The sequence below is a fragment of the Gasterosteus aculeatus genome, chromosome 16, assembly GCF_964276395.1.
Source record: "Gasterosteus aculeatus chromosome 16, fGasAcu3.hap1.1, whole genome shotgun sequence".
In the NCBI taxonomy this organism is placed as follows: domain Eukaryota; kingdom Metazoa; phylum Chordata; class Actinopteri; order Perciformes; family Gasterosteidae; genus Gasterosteus; species Gasterosteus aculeatus.
The window spans coordinates 1046179-1072713 of NC_135704.1; the positions used below are offsets into that span (position 1 = coordinate 1046179).

At 45.8% G+C, this 26535-nt stretch overlaps 1 protein-coding gene across 1 annotated transcript; it reads left to right on the forward strand.

Annotated features, from left to right (window-relative positions):
- The first annotated feature begins 1559 nt into the window (after window positions 1–1559).
- efnb2a (ephrin-B2a) lies at window positions 1560–24350 on the forward strand. The gene is made up of 5 exons (XM_040202553.2): window positions 1560–2390; window positions 10765–11048; window positions 17982–18074; window positions 18815–18919; window positions 20504–24350. Exons 1-5 carry the CDS (start codon window positions 2278–2280, stop codon window positions 20902–20904), a joined length of 996 nt encoding a protein of 331 aa, XP_040058487.1. The 5' UTR covers window positions 1560–2277; the 3' UTR covers window positions 20905–24350.
- The last annotated feature ends 2185 nt before the right edge of the window (window positions 24351–26535 follow it).

Here is a 26535-nt window from a genome sequence, read left to right on the forward strand (position 1 = left end):
CATGGAAACCTGCGAGGAAAAAAAGCACACAAACTGTGTGCATTAGTGATGCGCATTTTTCCGGAGAGGAGCTCGGTGCGTCCCATGAAGTACGGAGACCTGCAGGCCAACAGGTCTGCTCACTTTAGAAGATGGAAGGCAGACGTTTCAAAACAAAGGAACTGAACCCTCCCTGTGTCGAAATTCCTCCCTCAAATTCTATCGAAAGAAAGAACTATCAAATTACAAATATGGTGTGTGACACCATTGTAGTTGAGTGAGTTTAACAGACGTGTTTTAGGTTTTTAACGTTGAGAAACAAGACAAAATACATTGTGCAATTATATTAATCTTCATAATCACCCTTTTCACAAATAAACAAATACATAAAATAAACTAAATTTGCAAGTCCTGATTACACCTTTGTAGTCACACACGTTTAAATACGTCTGCCCGTTTAATTAAGTAAGGCGGGTGTCCTGCTAATCTAATTCGCACATCGGTGACTTCTTCCGTTAAACCGTCTCGGTATCAAATCCACACCAATAAACACGCCGTCTGCGCGCAGAGCCGCGCCTCCTGCGGGTGTTTATTCCACGGCGGGAGGTGAGAGAAGCCGAATCGGACTCCTCAATTATCTCCCGAAGATCTATCAGCCCGACCGTCGCTACGCAAACGGCCGCGAGCCACCGCGCGGAAAGGAGCTCGTGATCGAATCAAGTCGTCGGGAGGTGCGAGAGGTTGGCACGCGCATTGTGCTGCTGGGGGCCGCGGGCGGGAGGCGTGAACGCGCCATTTCAATTAGGCTTTAAAGGTATTGATATGATGGTTAGTGGTTCAGGAAGCAATTCTAGGCAACGTGGATGCTAATAACTGAATAATTGGGGCAGAGGAAAAAAAAACAAGCCTGCTAAAGCCTTTTTTTAAAGTTACAAACTATTTGAACTGTCTACGTCAAGACTAAACGTGTTTAAATACTTGAACGTTCTATTGTGTTGGCTGTTGATGGACACAGTTGTGTGTTGGTGCCTTTACATTTCATATAAACAGGATGAAACCTTAGCTTCCGCCTCTCCTCAGTGGATCCTCCACTAGTGGGCGCTCTTGTCTTTCCAAAAACACGGAGAGCCCCGTCGCGCGCTCGCCGGAGACACATGCACCAGCACCGCGAGCGTCACGGCAGCCTGTGTTTCTCGCTGTTTTCCATCACGGGGTCTCAGACTGCGTTCGCGTGCGGGCAGCGCGCGCTGTGCGTTGTTTGGGAGCTATAAAAAGACGAGTCACGCTCAGCTTTTATCTTATAGAGGAAACAGGCTCGTGTCATCACCCATGTCACAACCTTTTCTATCATGTGAAGTATTATTGAAGGAATTAGATCCATTCTTATCACGTAGGACACTTTCAGCACTGGAATTCAGCCGATTCACTCCGTTCTTCCCATTTTGCTCCCCACTGGTCACCGCACAGAACCAGTTGCCCCGTTGACTGACAACAAAGCTCCCACTAACTTCACCGCGCAGCGACCAATCAGCGGCGGCGGGGGGCGGGGCCGTGCCAAACCAGCTCTACCAAATTCCCCGTCGCGGTGCTTGCAGTTACTTTCCATCCAGGTTTCAGAGCGGCGCTGAGGCACCATCCCTACGCGGTGCGCGGGCGTTTCGGGACGGATCTGTAGCATTCAGCCGCATCGCTCGTTGGAGACCTCTAGTAGGATAACTTCCATCCCCGCTCCTTTGATTTCGTTCATTCTCATATTTAATCATTTTCTTCATTTTGACCATTCGACCTCATTGATTCCTGCGTGTCATTTTTCTGCTGCCGTCGGCCACAGTTTGCTGCTGTCCACCAGAACTGTCTGAAAGGGGAATATCTGAGCATTCCACCCCAGCCACCGCTGTCCTACTCTCTGCTGCTGCTCTGGATGTTGGCGGGACTCCTGGACTATAACGCAGGGGGGATTTACAGCGGACACCGACACCTTTTTGTCTCTGAGGGATGTATTGGAGCGAGGTGAAGTCTGCGCTCTGAACGGGGGAGAATACAAAGCCGCTGTCCGCCGAATGAACTACTGGCGTGCGCCTTTGGCTTTTTTGGAACAGGTCTCTCTCGTGGAGGTGCTCTACGAGGTCTGATCGGAGTTTGTCCCCCCCCCCCCCTCCTCCATTGGATCGGGATATAAGGTGAAGACATTGCCGCGGTCAGCCTTTTCCGGAGCGCTTGTCCTGCGCTCTATTTTTGTGGACACATTTGGTGATTTCGAGGAGGATCGGGCACCAACTGGAGGCGCGCCGGCTAACCATGGGTGACTCGATGTGGAGATATTATTTTGGAGTTTTATTTATTGCCTTCGAAGTGGACTTGTGCCGGGCGCTGATCCTGGAGTCCATCTACTGGAACACAACAAATACCAAGTAAGTGAGACACGCCGCGCGGACACCTGGCCCGCGTAGCTCCGTGCGCGGGGCGACGATTCGATGCCAGACTCCGTGGAAAAATATAGCAATTTAATGTCGGCTTGCCTGCCTTTGCGGTATTTTATTACAATCATCTTTCAAATTCAGAATATCGCGAGTGGAACAAAGAGCAGTCAGCACCGCGTGATTTGCAACTGAATTAATATTCGCGTGTTATCGCCACCTCCTTTCTGACGCGCTAATGTGATTAAACGGGTCGCGAAAGTAATATTTTGTAAAAAAAAAATATAACTACAGTTCATATTTGATCACGCGTTTGGCGCGTTTCTCAGATAACCATAATACTCCGTAAACATCCGATATAAAGATCTGCCGTGCAGCTAAACTCCCAACCTGTTTGGGTAACTGAGAAGAATTGATGTTAACAACACGGGTAATATGTCGGGAATTATACAGACATCATCCACGCCAGCAGCCCGTGTGGAAGCGGCTGTATTTAGACACGCTCATTGCTTTACGGCTTAACTGATTTTCCGTTGCCGTCTCGTTGTCGCCGTTGGGGGATATTTACGCGCAGAGCGCAGCGAGGGCCGCTCCGCCGTGCGCCACGAACACAACACACCAACCCGCCGCACTTTGTGCGCTTCATTCTTTGGGTGTGTGGCTAATTTTGGGGGCTTGACGTGCGTTCAATGTGAAGGTAAATTAGCAACTTGGGTTCCAACTCCTAAAGGCGTATTTATAGTTAATATCTACCAGTAAAATGGCCGAATCAATTAAAAGGGCAGACCTCTGAAACTGCATTGAGCTCTTTAGCAGCACATTTCTCCCCCTCGCTATTTGTGTGGCCATATAATGTAATATTGGACATCATTTATGAGGTCAGAGGGAGACGGTCCTTGCTGAGCCGGGCCTTTGACGCTCTGTTGCGGGTTTCCAATACGCACTGTGCAAATAATGAAATAATGAACGAGCATATATTCAAGGGGCAATTTCTATGGAAAATATAGTGGGTGAGACGAAAACTTTTCAAAGGACGCCCCCAACCCGCCATTTGCTCCTGCCAGAAGCCCAGTGCGCTGCGTCCGGCTTCAAGGCTCCAGGGTGGCCACACACACTCGCGAGGACTTGTGCAAAGATACTGCTATGACCACTGGTGGGCTGTTATTCGGAAGATACTTTAGACACACATCGGCCTTAATATTCCTATAATGTCATCTGGAAAAAGATATATAATCCAGACCGCATATGCACGTGCCCACCAAGAAAGGCAGTTATTCCCCCCAAATAAAAGCTATCTTTCTCCTGGTCTACACCCCGGTCTCAGCCCGGCGGGGGGCGCCCCTCTTTGTGGCCATTTCACTCTCACTCACTCAATAATGCAGCTTTTTTCACCCCCCACACACACCCAGACACACACACTGTGTCCATATCTTGCCATACCTTCTTGAAATACGCACAATGCTACCGTGATTGTTGTCTAACAGGTGTGTGTGTGTGTGTGTGTGTGTGTGTGTGTGTGTGTGTGTGTGTTGATGCGTGGCAAAGATCTTATTAGTCCGCCGTGCCCCGGATGTGACCGCGCGAGGACACAGCGTTTGTCCGCAGCTCCGCGGCCCTCGAGCCGCTGCGTCCCAACGCGCCTCATCCTCATGACGCACGCGCTCGTACGGTTACCTTGAGGTGGCTCTTTTCACGGCTCTGTGGTCCGACATGAAGGCGCGATGTAATCACGTGTGATGAGCGCGTGGCTCTATGAGAGAGATGAGACAACTAGACAGGCAACACTTTCATCTCAGATGGAGACGTTTAAGTGCAGATCACACACGTATCAATGTATTTTATATATAGAAATATATTTTATACAAATACATATTAATACATACACGTACATAAGAATATATTAAATAAATGATTGAAATAAAACATTCTACGCAGAGACTTCAGTGTGCTGTCTCTCTATGAAGGAATCACCTAAAGTCCTTTTGTTTTGTCAAAATATCTTCCCCGTTGAGAGAAGATGAAACATTCTCCAGCTTGACGCTAACTGTTGTTAATAGAATTTAGACGACAGAACCGAAAGCGAAAAAAATGCTTCCCGCTTCGGAGCAAGTAAAGCACTCAATACAAATACAGCAGAATTATCGTGTGCATGTGCGGGTTTTTGCGTTCCGTCGGGGCGCAGAGAGGTCAAAGGCCAGAGAGCAATATCATTTTGTGACCGGTCACTTCAGTCCCTTTTTGGTTAATACCACTATGAGCGTCCACAACAATTACTTTATTGTGTGGGTCAAGTTCCCTGATGGAAATGAATGTTTTTTTGTAGCAAAGGACATTTGGGACATTTCACGTGAAGACTTTTATCTTTCTCACTGCTTCTCGGTATTATCCCGTACCAGGAGGAGCACACAAAGTCACATTTTGAGGTCAGGGTGGAAAGCGGGCCTCTCCTTTTCAATCCAGCAAACATGTGATAACTCTTTCCGTGAGAGTTGTGCCCTTTGACAGAAACCCCAAAGTGTGAATATCTTTACACTTCAGTCCAGCAATATGCTCAACGTCCCAAGTTGTTCCTGCCTCTGCGTCTCTTCTTCTCTTTGACTATTCAAGGAAGAATGAATGTTAGAAATGTGGAGGCTTTGTGTGTGTGTGTAGGCCGGGGGAGAGGATAAAGAAGCAGCTCGGCTCTCTCTCTGTGCCCAGTGTGTGTGCAGCTATTCCACACGGACCTGCCGCTTAAACTTCATTGTCGTTTGCGCTCTACGACTTTACCGGCTAATGCGTGAACCGACCACAAAAGAAAACAGCACAAGAACGAGCCCACCGCCTCGTTCCCCCCAATCTCAGCATCACAGCGGACACACCTCCTTCTTGTGGTAATCCGTTTTGTAGTCGCTAGCAGAAACAAAAGAGAGGCCTGCTTTACATGGTTTATGTAAAAGGAGCGCTCCCTCTCCTCCACTGCAGTTCATTAAGAGATTACATAGAAGCCCAAAGGCTCCTTGTGACCGGGCAGTGAGGGGGGCACCTCTGTGGGTCCTCTTTTGTGAATGTAGGGGGCGGGGTTTTCATCATGAATGACTGACGAGTCCGTGTGCTGAATGTCGTGAAGAACCCCCCCCCCCCCCCCCCCTCTTCCTCCGACCAGCCGTCCCTCCATAACTCCTCCAACTTCCTCCAATTTGGCCGTTTCTCTGCAGAGAGCGAGACCACTTCATTTGGCTACATGGATCAGCGTGCACGGCGACGGGAAAAGTAGGAGGTCACTGCCAAGGGGAAAGTTGATCATCAAGAAGCGTGAAAGGGATGAAATAGAGGGGGAGATGGGAGGGCATGGGGTCCCTTGGGGGGTGGGGGGGGGGGGGGGGCGGAGGGTAATTATGTAGGCCTGGATTACAGGATGAAAGGTAGGCCGAAGCAGACAGAACGATGAGGACGAGGGGGCTCCGGGTGACGGCTGGCGTAAAGACCCCTGTCCCCTCGGCCAACAGAGGCCGAAAGCCGGGGCGCCGCTGGATTAACCCTCAATCTGCGCCGGCTCGGCCTCTTTTGTCTGCTGCCTTAATAAATCCTTGCGCCGCAGCTGCAGATTCAACAGTTGCTCTTGATCTGCAGTAAATATTCCCCCTCCTCTCACTCCGCTTGGTTTTCTCATAACCGTGGGACCACACAAAGAGAACCTCGGACTCTCCGGTGCTCCGTAGTGTCACACGCAGATCCATGAATCCAACGTGTGGAGGCGAGCTGAGGGAGGGCGGGCTTTAATATATGACGTGCAGCGGCACAAGACACACACGTCTTCTTTTATTGTTTCGAGTTTTTTTTCACTGGCAACAGATGCAGCAGTCATTACCTCGGCCCCCACCGCCGACCCCCCCCCCCACACACACACACACCAAAAAGACACCAAACTTGAAAGGGAAGTAAGGTGGTTGGAAGATGATTGAGAAAACACATGTCGCATGGCAAATTGAGTTTGGAAGTCTGCAGGAAGCGTCTGCAGGCTTAGTCACACACGAGGAGGCCGACGGCTGCTTTAAAAAGATCACTCAACTCAAAATGTCGTACAGTTCCATATTTAAATATGTGGCACAACATATCATCTATTTAATGTTCTATCACAAAGCACACAAGTCTACGATGACTTATTGTTCAAAGAAACCAGCAGCTGTCTGATTTCTGACAGTTCAATATCAATAGCGTCATTTTGAATAAAAGCAGGAGCCGGTCATGCGCCCGTGTCTGCCCTCACCTTTCCCCCCAACGGGCTGGAGATGAGAGGCGCCCGCGCTCTGTCTGAGCGCTGCGTGTGTTGGACGGGGAAGTGCAGGAGGTAAACGGAGATGAGAGGAGGGAGAAGAATGGTGCCACTATACGTCTCTCTGTCGTCTCCCTGCGTGTCATTAGACCTTCTGCGGGAGTGCACTGTTCCAGCAGTGTTGCAAGGACAAAAGATGCATTTCATTATTAGAAACTGGGCTGCTGCTCATGATGTCCATTATTTTTATGGAAGCACTGATACAGCTTTCTCAATTCCAATATCGATGGATCAGCTGGGCTTTGGGTGTTGTTTCTAACTGGTTGATGTGGAGGGAAACTTGAACATTTCTTTCTTAACTTTTCAAAACAAAATACACACACTGATGTAAATGCAGTGATTGTCACTCTAAATGATTACAATGATAAATTGTGCACTAGCAAATCTTGCTTCAACGACTGAATTGAAACCAATTTACTTTGTCTACAAATTAACTAATGAACTCTGAAATATTCTAAAAATTGTTTTACATTATTCTCATTTAAAAAAATATTTTAAACAGATCAGGAATCAGCTGTTCATGCACTAAATACTTCGAGCCGCCTCAGTTACCAACATTAGTCACGTCAGGAAAATCTGTTGAGCAAAATGACGATTAATTGCCGAATGATTATGAAGAATGTGTCACTGCCGTGTGACGTGGTGTTTTGTAGGCTTTCAGTTTGTTCTCTTCCATGTATTGTTTTAAAAACGACGTGAGCTGAAAGAGAAGAATTACTCTTATAAAAATGCGCTTTACATTTTATATTGATGTCACTTTCAAGCTCTGCAAAGCGCTGGTGTCCCACAGGACGATGGTTAACTGTATTTAACAGACAATTAGCTCAGTGAACTAAACTGAGTAAATGGAGGTCTCCACATTACATCACTATAGTTAACATTGTGATGACAGCCTTTAATGTGTCTCATGCCTCACCTCTGTGATAAAGGGCTGTTAAACAGGACGTTTTATGGAACTACAGAGGGGTCTTTTGGGGGGGGGGGTGCTTGCCCTGAGCTAGTTGGGGACCAAATGCATTTACGATCCTGAGATGATGGGGCTAGCTTCTGTTTGTCTGAGGGACCTCGTGTACCAGGTGTTTGGTTCTGATGGCTGCCATTGGTCCAGGTGTCTGGTGTCGGCAAACACACACACACACACTCGTCCATCGAGAATAGCACGGGCACACGCATGCATGCTATCATCCCCCAAAGGGGCTTAGACTGGATAAATGTGTGTCCACGCTGTCCCTGTCTTCATCTCCTCTCTCTTTGTCAGCTCATGTTTGCCCCCAATCAGCCTCTTGGCAGCTTTCCTTTAAACACACAGCCAAACTCTTTTTCTTTGTTGCCATTTATTGAATGTTTTTATTATACTGCACTTTGCTGTAAATCAGCTGACTCAAATACAACAGGGTAGGAAAGAGGATGCTGTGTGTTAGTCTTCCTTTGCTAAGGCAGATCTATCATTTTGAACAGTAAATACAGCATATATTATATTCAGAAAGAGAAGCTCTTGCATGTGTGTGTGTGTGTGTGTAACCAGCGCTCCCTGTTTTGTGTTTGCGTGACGGGTGAGGGGTGATAACCCTGATGCCAGCAGAGCAGCAGCTCCATAGTATTGTCAGAAAGGTGTTGCTGAATGATTCACCTGTCCACCCTTTATGCATGTGTACAGTAGGCGTGGGCCTCGGTGTGTGTGTGTGTGTGTAATCACGGTTTCACATCATTCCATTGTTGTGTTGTTTAAGCAACGTTCACTCCTCCCTTATGTCTCATTGCCCACGAGCTGATGGAATAAACAGTTTAAGGGCTGCAGCTAAACCCTCCGGTATCTTATGAAGTACGGGTCATACGCACAACAATTCAATTCAAACCTTACCAAGATGTATTCTTTAATGATGTTGCAGCAGTGGAATTCTCTTTTTTTGTTTGAAGCTGAAAGCCTGGCCAAGTATCCGGCAAAATAAACCCATTCACAGTCATCGTCAGCGTGTAGGACACGGTTTGGGATGCAGCCGTACTCTCACACATCGGCAACGTGTGAGCGGGTACATTAGGATGTAAATATTGTTTTGTTGGCATTAGGACATTCTTCATGTGCTTGGAAACAGTAAAGATGTTTTAGTATGCTAGTATGGGTGTTTGTGGCCCTCGCTTTATGACCCCCCACCTCCCCTTCACTCCTCACGGGCCCCGGGGCGTATATATATTTACGGCCCTGACTGAAGCACTTCTAGTTTGATTAAGTTAAATAAAGGGCCCCACAAGCTAAGCTATACACACACACACACACACACACACACACACACACACACACACACACACTCTAACACTAACATGCACATTCGCTGAAAGATAGAATAAGCACATACACGCATGCTTTCACCCTCGTATAAACACACATGCCCGCTTGGAGGTATGGATGAATGCTTCCAACCACGCACACAATGTCAATGCAAAAAAAAAGCCCCCATGTGACGTGGGAGGACTTCCTCCATCTCTCTCTCGGCCCCCTTCTGGCAGATGGCGCTGCGGTGCCCGTCCGTACCCTTCCCCTCCCTCCCTCTGTCTCCCAGCGTCCATCACTGGGTACACTGTACACCACTGAGTGTGTCCCCGGGCGGCGGAAAAAATACTCGCTCGGCCTAGTTAGCCGCTGCGTGTGCACGCGTGACTTTGTGCGCTCTGTGTCTGCGCGCCCGAGATCCCGCCGGAAGCAGAGAAGATGATGCGTGCTGCCGGAGGAGGAGGGAGAAATAATGCATGTGTCTGTGTCCGTCCTTCTGAGAGGCAAACAGAGAGTGTGACAGAGACACAGAGTGCAATCTATGTTTATATGTATATTTACTCACAAGGCGGATATAATTGTACAGCCGGACACCAACGTTCGAGTGAAGGGAGAAATTAGACGAGTAAAGAAGATGGAAACAATGAGTGTGAATACAGATTGAGATGAGGAGTATAAATCAGTGATTACTAGCTTTAGCCGTAAGTCTATTTACTGTGAAGAACAGAATATAGTCATTTTTAAAATGTCACAAATCAAAATAATTACAATACGATGTCATCAAACGTTTTGTTTCAACCAATTGTCTAAATCCTTGAAATATCCACTATCACTTAAAACATGGCAGCAAATCCACACAAAGAAGGGAAACAATTCGTCAAAACTAAACGTTTAATCAACCCATTGATCCTGCACATCACAGGGATGAAGAAAGAAAAACCCGCCACTGTTTTTGCTCATTGTACAGAAACATTGACAAAACCACAAGTGCATAACGATCTACATGATGTCCACTTGATATTCAGTCAGTCAGTATCAGTCTGTTACCTGCACTGGTACTCAGTATTTCATTAGCCGCCTCCAGGGTTCCATAGTTAATATTTTAAATTGTATCAAAGCGTGGGGCAAATTAGTTTAGCAGATGAATACAAGCTTTTACCTCCGACCCGACTGCGAATGTGTGTGTGTGTGTGTGTGTGTATGTGAGAGAGAGAGAGAGAGAGATGCAATCACAGGAATGCTGCAGGCGCTCTCAGTAGTCAGATACTAAATGGCAACATTATTTTACTTTTGGGAAGAATTTAGGGAAATACAACGGCACTCCCAGACAAACCCCTGCAGGCTGTGTGTCTGCTTGCATGTTTCTGCTGCAGCTCTGTTGTGATTTTGTCTCAATAAGCTGGGCTTTTATTGTTTTTTTAATTTTCTGTTTTGTATGGCAACGCTGTTCTGCCATTTCACTGGCGCCGGCACGTTGTCTTCTCCTCATTTATCCGCTTCATTATTCTTCTCTCACTGTCACAATAAGGAGGAAAAGCTGTGATTTAGTCTTCAGATATGGGGTCACTTTGAACCACATGCGCACACATGTACACACATCACGCATTCGATTATCCTTCATCATCTAAAATGAATGGACTCAATCAGTAATTATCACATCAATAATTAAGCCGACTTGTCTCGTTTTGAAATATATGGAGAGCCTCAATGGCAAACACTCCCATGCATAATAAATGACTTATCATCCATTTAAATAACTCTTTTTTTCCTCCATCTCCTTTCAGATTCGTGCCAGGCCAAGGCGTGGTATTGTACCCCCAGATTGGGGATAAGTTGGACATTGTGTGCCCCCGCGTGGACAGTGGGATGGGCGATGCTGTGGAGTATTACAAGGTATACATGGTGCCTCGAGAGCAGCTGGAGAGCTGCACCATCACCAAGGCCGACACGCCCCTGCTCAACTGCGTCAAGCCCGACCAGGACGTCAAGTTCACCCTCAAGTTTCAGGAGTTCAGCCCCAACCTTTGGGGCCTGGAGTTCTTCAGGGGCAAAGACTACTACATCATCTGTAAGTACACGCCCCTCCCTGAAGGGGTCAATGACTAGGCTTGTGCCAGCCGGCGGTGACATACCTTGAATTGTTGTGTTTTTATTTTTTTCTCACCACTGGTCAAACAGGTCAATTGTTTTCTTCAGCTTTATGTGACATCCGTTCAAGGTTTACAATTTATATCATCAATTACAATTATTATTGTCTCCACCGTCATACGTTGTTTCAACCTCCTTCATGTTGAGATATAAAGGAAATATATTGAGGGGAAATTGATGACACTTCATTAGCGGATTGTATTAAACATCACAGATTGAAGCTATCCAAAGGATTAGCGATGCACCGACAGATATTGGGTCTGAAGCTGTGCTCATGTACATATTCATATAAAGCTGTTCTGATGCAACCGGATACGATATCACCACGGCAATGTGCCATTAACCTTTCGTGAGGTGAGCCTAAGCTGCTCAGCACAGGTCGTGGCCATCTGACCGGACAGTCTCTGCAGTGTTGAAGGGCCACCAACAAAAAAAAGTGAACAACATCTCATGAAAATAAAACAGGATTTCGAAGTCATTGTCAGTCACTGTAATTTGTATTCAATAGATATAACGGTACTAAATATGGAAGTACTTGGTACGGATATTAGGCTACAATCCAGTCAAAATGTAAGGTCCATTTGTAGTTAAAGTCCATCCAAGGGAATCTGTAGTGTAATCAGAGTGTTTGGTCCAACACAGAACTCTTCAAAGACTTTCCTGTGAGACCTTTGGCGGTCCGTACTGTGCACAGTCACCCGTCAGTCTCCTGTTGCAGATGTGGCCCCTCTGCTTTGCTGATTGCCTGTGATGCATCGCCGCCGTCCTGGGAGGAAGTTCTGACGGGGTTTAGCGACGGCCCCCTGGTTTGAAACACGGGAGGTGGACTGAACCATCTGTGGGGCGCTGGTGGGGGGTGTACCGCTGATAGGACCATCTGTGAGGTTCTGCCACAGCCATCTGTGAGCTGTCACAGTAGGCGAAGGCCATAATTCTGACTGAGTAGAAGGTAGAGGATGAAAGGAGAGTGAAGAGTGGAGGAAGGATGAGCGGGACACATCGCGTCTTTTCTAAAGTTCTTTTGCTTGACAGGAAGTTGTCAAGTATTTGTCAAGGTAACAACTAATGGTACTGAGTGGTATCCTGACTCCTGGGAATTGAAATGTTTTTCTAAGCTTCACAGTACCCAGAAGTCCTGCAGAGAGCTTTCAAGCAGCTGTATTGCTAAATCCGGTTTGCCCAGACATAATGCTGAATCAGTTCTACCTACGGTGGGTTAAAACCAAACAGGGAGCAGTAGCTGCTCTGTCACTCGTTTTGTGGTCTTGCTGAGATGTTTTTGGTGCATATAGAGACCTGCCTTAATGGCCTTGCACCCTTATAGGACTAATTACACTCGGTTAAACTGGAAAATAACGTTTCTGGAGCTACCTGGCTGATGAGCCGGGTGCAGGATGCAAATGAGCATCCAAACCCAAGAGCCATCAGATGGTGTGTGTGTGTGTGCTCAAAGACTACAAAGGCTCCCTGGTGAAGAGGCACAGGCACCATCACTCTCCCCTCGTCTGCCTCCACCCAAACGGAGCAGTTCATTATTGAGGAGCTGAGGGTGGTGTTTACTCACCCCGGTGGTATCGGTGCTCTGCTTCCTCTGAATGGAATCACCGTGTGGTGGATTTCAGGTTTATGCAGCACATGGATAAGAGAGCATGGACCGGCGCAGACACATGGAGGGGGATGTGTGGTTTGGAGAGACGGGCTGATGCATGTGCGAAAAGGCAAACACACGCAACGACACACACGGACACACACACACACAGACACACAGTCCATCGGGAGGCTGGAGCTGCAGCTTGAGGCATGCAGACGGAGCTCAGATCCTGTTAGGCAGACAGTCTTCTATTTCTCACCGCCTCGTGTTAAAACCCCTCCTCTTCATCAGCCTGCCGAGTCGACAAGATCGAACAGATAAAGCGATGCAAAAGTTTAAATGAGAACTTCAGAAATCAGAAAAAAAAGAGTTGTAAAGTCAACACTCCCTGCCCCCCACCAACCACGGCCATTCCACCTCCCTTCACAGCTACCCCAAATGCTAATGTGTAGCTAAAAGGGGGAGTAGAGGGAGCTGTTTCTCCATTGGAGTGTGTCAGGTTTTTGTTAATTGCCTCTTCTCGGCCAGCGCCGGCCCCATTGCTGCTGCTGCTGCTTCAACAGCCCACTGCAGTTGCATCACATGTTGTGTACTCTTTCTATTTGGTTGAATCAAACGGTTGGAGAAGCTCCAGCTTTGCATGTGTAAACATCAGGAATGAAGCACACACACACACACACACACACACACACACACAAGAGACAGAAAAGGAGAAATGCGCAGAGGTGGGCGTATGTGGAATCAGACTGCTGGTTGTTTTTACCTGTTGGGCAAATGAGCTCTGGAAATTCTTACATATCTACTTATGGTTTGACTTGGCCTTAGTAGCTCTCCGTGGAAGCATCTCCTCCTTATTCACGTGTGTGTGTGTGTGTGTCTGGCCTTTGCCTGCAGCAGTGCTGTCCAAGATGCATTGAAGTGTGACGCCGCCTGAGAAAGTTCATCGTGAGGATTTCATTAGTCTTTTGGAGTAAGCACTCAATACGTAATTAATGGACCAGCGTTTAATCCTCCACTTCTTCTCACAATTGCCCCCACATCAATACTGTGGCGTCTAGACCAATTGGATTAGTGCAGCCCTGTGTTGAGTATTGTGAGGCTAGACCTAGATTAGATGGGTATGCCCCCCCCCCCCCCCCCCCGGGACTTCAGAACCACCTATTCAAGTGTCTTTGACATTAGACGATCTCTTCCTGTACTGTCCTGCAGCACAGACCGGCGGCCGATGAAGGAAGAGGATCCTTGTGATTGTGGATGTGTGGGGGGGCTCGCGTGCGTCGCAAAGGGCTAAACGTGGACGCGCTTGTGTATTTTATGCCAGTATGTGTGTAATTCTGAGTGCCTTCTTTTTTTCACATGAGCAGATGAGTTTGATGTGATGGTTTGCGGCAGCGCGGCCTGCAGCTGAGAACGTAGTGAGCTGGATGATAACATGAGCTAAAGAGAGAGAGAGAGACAAAGAGAAAGAATGGCAGAAGCCAATGAGCGCTAACGAGAGAGGATAAGAGGGAGGGAATAGAGGAGGGGGGGAAAAGGGCAGAAGAAGGACATTAATTTGCACATTTCATCAGTCTGCCTTTGCTTCAGTCACAACAGAAAATAGTCCCGTTAGTCGGTGCTACTCGGATTGTCATTAAAGTTGATCTGGATTGAAAATGCACTTACGGTTATTTTTTCACCCCAACACACCCGCGATCATAGTATGAGATTCAGGGGGACATTATTATTATTATTATCACATTATGGTAATAGCAGACAGGTTTATTCAGCAGCAGTCAGCGCTACTTTGTGCCTGCACGGCTGAAAATCTGGATATTTTCTCTACAGTCCATCAAACTATGCTTTTTTCACCCAAAATTGTAGTTAAACAAATATCTGCTGTAATAATTACGTTTTAACTTCAACTTTAAGTGGATCTAAATAATGGATTGGAAATGTTTGTGTTTTGAGAGCCGTAATGGTGATTATTAGACAACTTTGTGTCTTGTTGTGGGTCTCAAGGGGTCCGTCGACACGGAGGCGCCCCGTGTCTCGGGTGATTAGCGCACACTGTGATGGAGCGTATTAATCAGCCAGTAACCTCTGTGATCCACAGCAACCCGTCGGAGGGCAGTCATTGCTCGTGTTTAGATCATAGCTGCCTTTGTCTCTTTCGGGGACACGTCCTCTCGCTGTCCCCGCATTGTCTTGCTGTGTGCAATGCACTCTCCTTCGTGAGATACATCTTAAGGCTCTTGTTGCCATAATTGACAATGTTGGCGAGGTACAGGTTGAAACTGGACTACACACCCTTCAGCACATATTCGTTCGTGTTATTTGCCCGATTTGATATAAAATGAAACTGAAACATATATTTACAGCTTATGAAAATGACCAAAGAGATATTAACCAACACCACTCTTTAAATGCAACATTAGCTTAAACACCACTCTGAAACTAGCTCTAAATGCTAGCACAGTTATTTATTCCTATTTGAATGAATGCAAGACGGTCCAATCTCTTGATTTGACATCGGAGAATGATGCTAGGTAGAGTAAATGAAGCCGTGGAGGGTCTTGTGTGTGTTTACAATGCAGGGGGGGGTTGTATGCTAGCACTCATTTTACACATAGCTCTAACACACACAGATGGACACTCAGAGGGAGTACAGTTCTTTTTCATAGAACCATTGGTTAAAGACTGTGTCCTGTGTTTGGTTGAAGGCGTGTGTGTGTGTGTGTGTGTGTGTGTGTGTGTGTGTAACCTTGGTCTCGAGCAGAATAGCCCTTGTCACGGCCGGTGAGTGATTCTACCGGATAACCCCTGTTCCCTTTTGCAGGGCCTGTTTTCTGGCATGTATCTTTGTGTGTATGTGACTGTGTTTGCGAGTGTGTGTGTCTGGGGGACACTTGCTCAGACAAAGTACTCCATCTCAACCACATAGCTAGCGCGAAAGGAGTGAGAAAATAGCCAGTGATTCACAGTGTGGATGGGTGAACGGTGAGGGACAATCCAGTGTAGCCTCTCCTTTGTCCCTCCACACAAGTAGTGCTGTAATCTCTCTCACTATTTCTTCTCTTTTTTCCTTCTTCTACTCTCCGCCACGTCTTTGAGCCTCATCTGGATGCTAGTTGGTGACTAAATGGATTTGTGGTATTGAATAAACCCGGTCCCCCCCTGGGTTACGGATTAGTTGGTTCTTAGTTAACTCTAGCCAACTAGTCGGTCATCCATTCCAGCCTGACCTCGCCCGCCTGGGCTGAGGAGGGCCCATTCAACTATTACATTCTGTTTAAGTCAGGCTTGCCGGGTCTCCCGAATTGGCATAGTGAGTGTGTCTTTCACTCTGCATTCAAAAAGGAAGAATTTAAATATCCAAATCACTGCCGATTTAAGAATTTCTTCGTTTTCACCTCAAGGACACATTGGAAACAAAAATAAAAGGTGGATTTTTGGAGTTTCAGTTTAGGCAAAGGACAGAACAAATACATTACTTTTTTATACAAAAACAAAATGTTTGGCAGACATAGAAGTACCTTCTGTGAAGTCCTCCCCTGAAGTGCTGAGGAGGCATGCACCTCCACATCCCATGAACCACAGCATCACGCAAACACACCGCCATCGTGACAATCCCTACAAAGTAAACAGCGTTAATGATATCCTGCAGGATTGTTGAAACTAATGTGTGTTGTGCTAACAGGTTTACGAAATGAACACATGCAAGCACACAGACACACACACACACCGGCACAGGAGCACAAGCCTTTAAGGAGCTTTGTCTGTAATGTGCTTTTCGGTCTCCACTGGAAAAGCCATAGGTCAGCTGGAGGAGGAGACAGGGGGAGAGATGCAGGGTGGAGAGGAGGGAGGGGGCGAGGGAGTCCTTGTTAACATGCTCTTTGTGTCCGCTGCCATCACCGTCTCATTGATGCAGGGGGAGTCTGGGAGAGTGGAAAAGGAAGGCAAAAAGACAACTGGGAGGAGGAGAAAGAGAAAGCTACTATGCAAAAAGCTTCATTTTTCAAAGCTGTTTCAGTCGAGACCTTTGCACCTGCGGGTTTAGTGGAAGCAAAGTGGCCGCCCACGAGAGAATGAAGCTGGGGATGATGGCGTGTTGTTGGAGGAGAACGACTCGGAGAGGCTAGAGAGGAAGCAGCGGGAAGGGGAGGCGATGGGGGTCAGTGTGGTGGGGGCGGTCGTAGTGAATGCGGGCCAGCGCCCGCTGGTGCGAAGCCAAGCTGCTAAGCTCTGTCAGCTCGTTAGCCTCTGTGTTACTGACCTGATAGACCACAAGCTCTACTCCCCCCACCTCCCTCCCTCCCTCCCTTCTCTCCTGTTCCCCTTCGCTCTCATGATCCACGCAAGCTGCATTGCTGCCAGCCACCTCAAGGGGCAGCGCAGATAAAAGCAGATGAGCAGAGAGGCGGGGTAGCAGCTACGGGGCTTGATTGAGCTTGGATGGGTAGCCTTTGCATATTGTCTGTCTGTGTGGATCCCATCAGTAACAGTGAGATACATCCAGAGACGTTCTTCATTCTTTAGCATTGGCTTACCAGGTCTGTTTTGTTCCTCATGTGGAACGTCTTGCTCCCTCCTCAAGATTCCCCTCCCAACATCTGGCGGGGTCCCATAACCAAGTGTTAAGGGGTTAACTTCTTTGTTCTGTCTTTAAATGTTTTATCAGACCCATTAAGCTCTTTATATCCTATTGAGGTGTTCATTACCTCCCCATGTTTTACCGTTTCTCCTGGAAAAGTGCTTGTTTATATTCCTGAATATTTTTTCTCATGTGGTCAGCAGGCTTTTCACTCTTCTTAAGCCCGGCAGCGAGTTTTTTTTTTCTTCGCATTCAAGCTTTTCAAGGCATTCAAAATCCAAAATCGGTGTTCTTTAATGACTGGCTACCTCTCTCTGGAGTGTCGTTAGCGCTAATGCACCCTGAATTCCCCGTTGCTTGCCAAGATGGCCGCCATCATGGCAGTCATTGTTGTTTCCCTCTCTGTCTCCCCTCTCCTCACTTCCCTTAACTGCCTCCTTCATGAGGCCCATCAGCACAGTTAAAGGTTTTACAGTCACAATTACTCAACATAATTGACTTTGGGGATGTGAAATATTACGCCAGAGCGGAGCGTTTGAGGTGAAGAACAGGTGAATTGTGATTTTAAGAAAGGGGATATGAATCACAGGATGATAATACAATTTCCCCAACACAGCTTTTTTTGTACTAGGTGCTCGCAGCAACGGCTAACTGTAACCTTGTCCCTTTCTCTCCGCCCGCTGTAGCTACATCTAACGGCACCATGGAGGGCATCGACAACCAGGAGGGGGGCGTGTGCAAGACCAAGTCCATGAAGATAATCATGAAAGTGGGACAAAGTGAGTATTGTATTATTGAATTACGGCGGTGAGTGCCTGCGGGTGTGAGCGGGCAGCCACAATGCAGCCCTAGCAAATTGTGAAAAACTATGTGAGACTCTGAAAATGGCTTAATAAGGTCATAGGAGGCTGTGCAGCATACTGCTCTATCGTCTCCATGACACCTGGGGCTGCGAGGGGCCAGGAGATGTAATCTAGTGGAAACGCACTCACACACTATTGCGTATGCTTGCATGCACACGTGCACTGGAAGCATCTGCTGTTATACACCCTTTTAACTAGAAGGATTTTTACACATGCAAATCTAGTTACTACGAACACACGAACACATAATTGTCATGTGTGTGACGCACAGGCACACGTTGCCCCCGAATTGGCAATCGACACTTGACGTGTGAAGTACACATGCACAATGGAGCCCCATGAAGTCACACCAGACGGACTGGACCAAATACTTAATCCCAGCGATAATTATTCATGAATCAGTTGCCATGAAAACCATTTCTGGGGGTCGGACCTCTCGTCAAGACCGGCTCCAGCCCTCGTGACGATCCGATAATTAATCAAAGCTGCTGCCCTCCGAAGAAGTAACAATAAAGAACAAGTGCTGAAAATTAGGTCTGCCGCTTAATAGAAGTGAAGAGAAGTTTCTCAAAAATCAGTGGTTTTACAACATGGCCACGTCCTCAGGGGAAGATGAATTCCCCATCAATTTAATGTGTCTTTTTTGCATTTTTCAGATCCTTCGGACCCTATTTCACCCAAAGACAACCCCACCAGGGTACCCTACTCGCCCAAGAACAAGGAGGAGCCCTTCAACACCAACGATGTGATGGAGAAACCAGGTGAGTTTCCCAACTAAATCCAAGGAAATTGGTAATTGCGGAGAGGAATTATCAACACAGTTTGGCATGTGGGCGGTAGATTGTTCGGCATGCTAAAAGCAGATAACGCTAAGTAGAGGAATGTGTGAGTATGTTACTGAAAGAGTGGTGGTGGTGTGCATGTGAAAGCGAAGGAAAGAAAGATCAGCTATTCATCAGCCAGTAATTGAATATTGCCTATAAAAGTGAGAGACATCTCCGGCCTCTCAAGGACTTATAGGTATCTGCACACTGGCCACATTACAGCCTCAAATTACATTTTCAGTAAATGATCGGATCACTGTCTGCCATCTTAATAACAAACTGCTCTTTGTACAGACGTGCACTTGTTTCTACACCCAATGACAACTGTGGCTAAGTGCAGGCCGCTCTTATCTCTACTATCAGAATGCATTTAAAAATCTCCCAGGAACTATTTCTGCAGTGAGCTGTTCTCAGAAAAAACGAAACAGGAAGTGCCCATGAACAAAAACAAGCTGAACTAACAATCTTCCGTTGCTTCCCACTCGTGTCCTGGCTAATTCAAGGCGTGGCCTCACCCAATGTTGAGCATGCAGATTGTGAATAATAATATATTTTATTTTTTTATGCCTCTGACGCTCTGCCCATAGTACTCTGATGCCCAGTAGCTGCTGGGATGGAGCGTAATCTTTATGTAAAACGCGAGCTTTCTTGCTTTAGTCCGCCTGCCATCCTGTATCCACTCCGCCGACCACAGCAGGCTTCTCAGGAGAACAGCGGCAGACGGGGAGACACAAGAAACCACACCCCTCCTTGAGGTGTTGGATGTCAACCTGAATGCCCATCTTGGGTTTCATAATTAATGCCGCACAAGGGCATCAAATCTGTTCGGTCATATTTACCCTCTTAGCTAGAAAATGTTGTACTTTCAAAATCTAATTGATTTAAGTGCCATTTGCTTACCCCAGCCATGGCATCCCCTATCAGGCTTCAAGGTTGAAGGCTTTTCCGGCAGAATTTGAATAGCCATCGATCGTGACCTTTATAAAGAAGCCCTTTATCGGCCGTCTCAGATGCTGTGATGCTGGCCAGTTCAAGACAACAACCTTAACTGTGACAGGATGAAACGATTGGGAAGAATGAGAGAGAAAGCCAGGAAAAGACAAAAAAGCTGCTTCCTTTTCTTTCCTCGTAGGCGCCAGTAGAATTCTGAACAGAATTAATTTTTCAAGCCTAGAACTGGTATCTGTTGTCAGAATTGTGCACCGGTGAATCACTAGTTTTGTAAGTTTCTAAATCCTCAAATCACGTCTACTTTACGCGGCAATTGATAAGAGATTGACTCTCCTGACACGGTGATCTGATACGTGGACAGCTTCATGGAGAGATCGGCCTGGTGCCAGTATGTTGTTATCCCCATTTGGATGCTAATCAACTCTCCATTTAATGCCTTCAGACATGATGGGACAAAGCGGTTTGATTTGAACATACCCCTTGACTTTCAATATAGTTCCAGGTTTACAGGTCTGAACACACAGCTCATTTTAATCATTTTACTCACGTTTGCCTCTCTCTGTCTTCCAGGTGTAGCGTCCAGAGAAAGTGAGAATGCCGGCGGGAAGTCCTCCAGCATCATGGCCTCCGAGGTTGCCATCTTCATTGGCATAGCTTCAGGCAGCGTCATTTTCATCATCATCATCATCATGCTGGTCCTGCTACTGCTCAAGTACCGGAGGCGGCACCGCAAGCACTCGCCCCAGCACGCGGCCACACTGTCTCTGAGCACGCTGGCCACGCCCAAACGGAGCGGAGGCGGTGGGAACAATAACGGCTCGGAGCCCAGCGACATCATCATCCCCCTCAGGACTGCTGACAGCGTCTTCTGCCCGCACTACGAGAAGGTCAGCGGTGACTACGGCCACCCGGTCTACATAGTTCAGGAGATGCCGCCACAGAGCCCAGCCAACATTTATTACAAGGTCTGAGGTGGAACTTTTCAAAACAGGATACAAACTGGAACAATCCCAGGCAGAGAGAGTTTTTAGTTTCGGCTGGCGCCAATCGCACGTCCGCATTCACTCTCGCTCCTTCTCTATTCGTCAACACCTCCTTGTCTCCGATTTTTTGTCACAACTTTCTTTATCAAAGCTCAATGCTGATACCTTGTCGCTGCCGTTTGGTCCCAGTTGTGTGGACCGGATGGATGAAGGACTGAAGAGATGTCTACTGCTGCTGCTCTCTGAGGCTCTTTGGAAACAGACAGGACGATCTCTTCTTTCCCCGATGCTGCTCTTGGTTTTTGTGGGAGCAGGAGAGTTGTGGGATCAGAGTCAGATGGATGCACAGCTTTTTCTTTGTCTGGGATGGAACGGATGGGCAATTTTATGAACATAAAGGTTTGCTGGCATGAGAGGAGGGGAAGGAATATGTGGCTTCACCCTAAGAGAGACTACTTCTTGTAAAAAGAGAGAGAAAGAGACAAGAAAGAGTGAGGAGATGTAAAGGAGAATACTGGCTGACTGAACATACAAAATGGCCGCCCTCCCACTACCCAGAGAGACTCTGAGTTTATCAGTCGGACAAGGAGGAAGGAGAGAGATTCTCTCTAGAACTTTCCTGACAGACTCAGAGAGATCACCATTCACCTGCCACCCACATGTCACCATCACAAGTACACACATTCACCCACATGCACAGACACACTGTCCCACCAGTCGTAGTGAACTGTTGGGGTCGAAGTGTGGATTGCACCATTCCTCTCAGATATGTTTTAACAAATCACTCCTTTCAAAAGATATTTGAAGGTCTGAAGGAAGATTATTATTTTTTGTACTGTAAGCATTTACTGATCTTGTGTTTGGTCGTATGGTTTTCATATCCATGTGTAGTTTTTTTTTCTTTAGTGACAAGTAAAGTTACCAGTGGCTGTCAGGAGCGGCGAGAGTGTGAGCAGGATTTGTTTCAATTTGCGCACCCTCACCAGGGAATAGGGCGTGTGTCAGCTCTGTCTGGAAGAGTGGAGGACTTTCATATGCATAGAGCTGCACTTTTAACCCCATTTTGGTACCTCCACTCTTCACAGCAGTTGGAGAGAGACACGGTGACAGCTTGAGATGGGTGAGCAGCTGAATCCCGTCAGATTTACTAGAAAGGGCTCGCCTCAACTTCTCTACTACCTGGGCTTTTCAGACGAGAAAGTATTGTGGGCAATAAGAAATCCAATTCGCCTTACTGCCATTTTTCGCATCAGTTGAAAAAGAGACCCGAGATTAAGTTGAAGTTAGCGTAGCTGGCTGAGACAGCTCTAGGTACTGTAATGTTTGCCCCCAGGGGTCCAATGATGAATCAGGGGCCCCTCAGGCCCCAAAATCAGCGTAGCCGGTGCTGTCCTACTCTTGTTTTAAATAAAGCACAGGGACGTCTTTTACATTGTCACTGTTTCCTTCTCTCTATTAGCATTTCCATATTGTGATTATTTGATTTACTTCTCTCTTTTTCACATAATTCATGTACATAGAAAAAAAAGACATTACGAAGTAGAAATAAAAAGCAGAATTTATTTAAGATAAACACAGAGCACAGGTGTTGTCAGGCCGTCTGGAGAAGATGAAAAAGAATAAGAAGTAATGTTAATATATTATAGTAGAAGTGCACATTATGCAATCTTACGTTTTTGATTATTTCATATCTCCCACATTTTCATGAGCTCTTGTCCACAGACACAGAGGCTGGGAAAGAGGACCAGGGGTGGGGCCCCGAGCCGAGGAGGAGTAGACCTATCTGTCCCGAAATAGCTCACATTGGTGTACACAGGGGCCGAGTAGCTGGTCTCCCACTCTCACTCAGTTTAGCATCTCCCAAAGGAACGCCCAGCGCTCTCAACTCTCCTCATACACACCTTTCATGTTGTCTTTTCCATGTGTGCACACGCGTGTTGAACAAGTCCATATTTCCGGGAATTTACATCCATTAATATCTTTGGCTTAGGATCATAATCATGATGTAAGCTGTTTCCAGAGGATGCGATGCATCAGCCCATCATCATCATTTGTTCATAAAGAACTTCAAAATCTCACCGAAAAGCCAAGCCTTGTATGATCTGAGGTTTGTGCCTCTGAGAGGCTACAAAATCTGCAAATATGCAATTTTTATTTATTTTTTTAATCGATTCTGAGAAAAAAAACACCCATGGAAAGTGTTCTTAACCACTGAAAGATGTAACAACAAACAAATGACACAAAACTAGCAAAGTATGTCACACAAGCCTGCTGTTAGTTTTTCTTTCCTGCATTATTTGTAGTGTTATTTTAACCTTTTTCTTTTTGAACTATGTGCCGTAGTACAATGGTAAACTGTGAAAGATGAAACCATTAAAAAGCATATATATCAAAACTAGACAGGTATTCAAAAAAAGATGGAAAGAAGACACACACACACACATACCACAAAGAAATGGCTGTTTAGTTGCTCTGTCTGCGGCAGAATATGACAATCTTATTAGTTTATTTGAATCTGACGTCCTTTTCTTAGCTGCCACTCGACTAACGCTCTCCCAACATTGACCAGGTTTGATTCGACCCATTATGAAATGTTGTAGCGATGCTGTGAGAGTCTTAGTCCTGAAGGCTGGGAGAAGCACCTCAGGCTACTGTAAAATGCCTTGCTCGTATGGTAAGCCCTTGGTCACTTGACTCAGTAATTTTGCACCGTACTTCTGTAGGTAAGAAACTGTAAATACATTAATGTTTGTATTGTATATGGATCCTGGGTTGTTACAATAGCCTTATTCACCTTTTTAGGAAAGTTAATGGAGAAAAATAGTGCAGAAGAATGGAATACACCAGTAAAACAGAGCATACTACTTTTTTGGTATATAGCTTATGTACATATTGACCAGAAGAACCCAATAAAAACATTTTTTTATAAACTCTTAAAGCAAGATGTTTTGTATAAAATTTGAATTTTTTGCTATGTATTTTAGCTAGCGCTCGAGCCCGTGTCCTCCCCACTCCCTCCCCTTTTGCACTGTTTCCATGGTAATTTGGTTTAAAAAAAAAAAGAGAAAAGTTGCCAAACTGACTGCTGCATATTTGTGCCATAAGTGTGTACCATAAATATTTATTGAATTAGTTCATTTCCTTTCTTTTTTGTTGTGTTTATGATTTAACTTCAGTCCAGTTTTTAAGTAACACAGTATTATATATTTGCATTCTTTGTTGGTCCACCCCTTGTTTTCTTTAGTCACGTCATGGTTACCGGGTGGCTGTAGCCCTGTTTTTCCTTTCTTTGCAGTGTGAGATGACCAGGCGGGGAAAAAATGGTTTTAACATTCAACAATTTAAAACAACTTCAAAGTGAGAATAGATGACACACATTCCACCAGTCTGTTACAAACTGAAAATGTTTTTCAATAAAATGTTTTTCCTATGGACGCGCTGTATGCCTGTGTTGCTCTGTTCCTTCCATAACGTTTAATTACACAATGTCTATTATTTACATTTTGACACCTAGAAGTAGAATAATTGAAAATACAGATTCATTTACTTATTTATCTGAGATTAAAATTGCGTCATGTGGCAAATAATATTTACAGAAGATATTCCTCATATTTGCCCTGAATGTTTTGTATTCATAAAAACTCAAGTAAGAAACCATGTTTTCCCACAAGATATTGAGACCAGGCTGCAGGATCTTCTCCCAGTCCCAAAACGTCTTTACGGAGCAGGCTTTGTGGTCCACAAACTGTTTCCACACTTTTGAAAGCAAACCATTGTAAATAGCAGCATTGAGCACTTTCATTTTGTAAAGTTGGGGTTTGAAAACTCCAAAAGATTTAAGGCAGAGTTGTATTATCTGACTTCTGGGGTGATGCCTCCTACACTTTCCACTTTCATTTAATTTCACTCCGTCTGATAAATACCCATGTATTTCAGTCTCCATGCCCCAGGTTTGTAAATGGGTTCTGCCACCAGACTTCATGTTAAAGTCATGTAAGTTTAGACTTAACATTATCCACAAAAAATCACACAGATATACGACATGTTTAGCGATGAGGGCTGCATCCCATGCCGACATATTTGAGGCCCTCAAAGTGAGCCCACAGTTTAATGCTTGTAAGCCTTATGGAAGTTATTTTTTTTGTAAGATATTCCATATTTTTAGATCTATACATCATAATGAATCTATCGATGTTCTGGCCCTTTAAGTTTGTTGCACTCAAATCCGTTCTATCACCTGGCCCCCATTACTCTGTTCAGCCATAGAGTACAGGCCAAGTCAGCAGAAAACAGGCAAGATAATACCTGTGACGGCCAAGCATCCAGCTATCCAGCATTCTTCCCCAAAGTCTAGCTCAGCATCAACACTATGCCATTGGGTTTGTATTTGCTTTCTGCCAAATTTTGAAACACTGACCTTCAGATTAAAACCTTGTGACGAGGTTGGAAGTATCAAAAATAAGGTTCCTTGAACTCCTGCAATATTCTTTGTTTTTGTATAACTCCTCTCATTGGCCATACCTCTGCTAATGTTGTGGTAATCAGCGTTGGATGGTATTTGATATTCAGTACATTTAAACTCTGAGGCCATAACCGTAAAAAGCTCTTTAGTTAATCCTGAGAGGCACATTATGGCTAAAAGCTGCAGTTAAAAATTCTTAATGGAGAGCAAAACCACAGTTTCTTTTTTTTTTTTTATTACTATTGAATACAGCGATCTTTTCTTTGCCACATCACCAGTATTAGAGATATTAAAGCCACTGGCTATGAATTCATCACTTCTAACCAGATTGTCTTCATAGCCCTCTGCTGCAGCTGAAATTGAAAACATTTCCACCCCACTGCATCTCGGTTCCTGCATGTTTATCAGAAGAAAATACTGCCTGAGAAGCCACTGAAAAAAAGCAGAAAAGCAGGAAACAAAAAGAGAAAACCAATTGCGAGGCTCCCATCGCTCGTCATGGTTGTCTGTCATTCCATTGCGTCTTGCTCACACACTTTAATGAGAAAGAGGAAAAGAAGGGGTGGGGGGGGGAACTTTGTGATGTTTTTCCTATTTGACGTTTCGGTTTTATCTCCCTCGCTTGCTGTTGAGAGGCGCCCAGGCGTTTAATGTTTGTTTTTTTTGCTTTGAGGAAGCTGAAGGATTTAACATTGGGTAGTAGTCAGGTTTTTCAGGCCCTTAGCCTCTCTCAAGATGTCTGTTATTTAACATTGTGCAGAACCAGAGGGCCAGAGTCTGGCCCAGGAGATTCCTGCGTCTACGTTGATTATGTTTAGAAAGAACCCCACTGGGACTTTTGTTGGAGTAGCTTGTAGGCTGCTCTGAATGACCTCTGTTTGTGACATACTGTACATGTCTTTTTGGGGGGTAAAAAAACCCCCAAAAACCTCTGAGAACTGTTTTACCAACACACCCTCGTACGGTCATGTTCATCACTGAAGAAAATTCCAGTGTGATTCAAGATAGATGCTGGAGTTGACGTTTGTCAGCAGGGTTCAAAACATTCACATTTCCAACTAATGCAATTTTCTCAGGAAAATATTGTGGTTTGGGTTAAAAATGAGTACCTCTGTTACGTAACAGGCGCGTCACACAGGATATGAATGGTGGGGGAA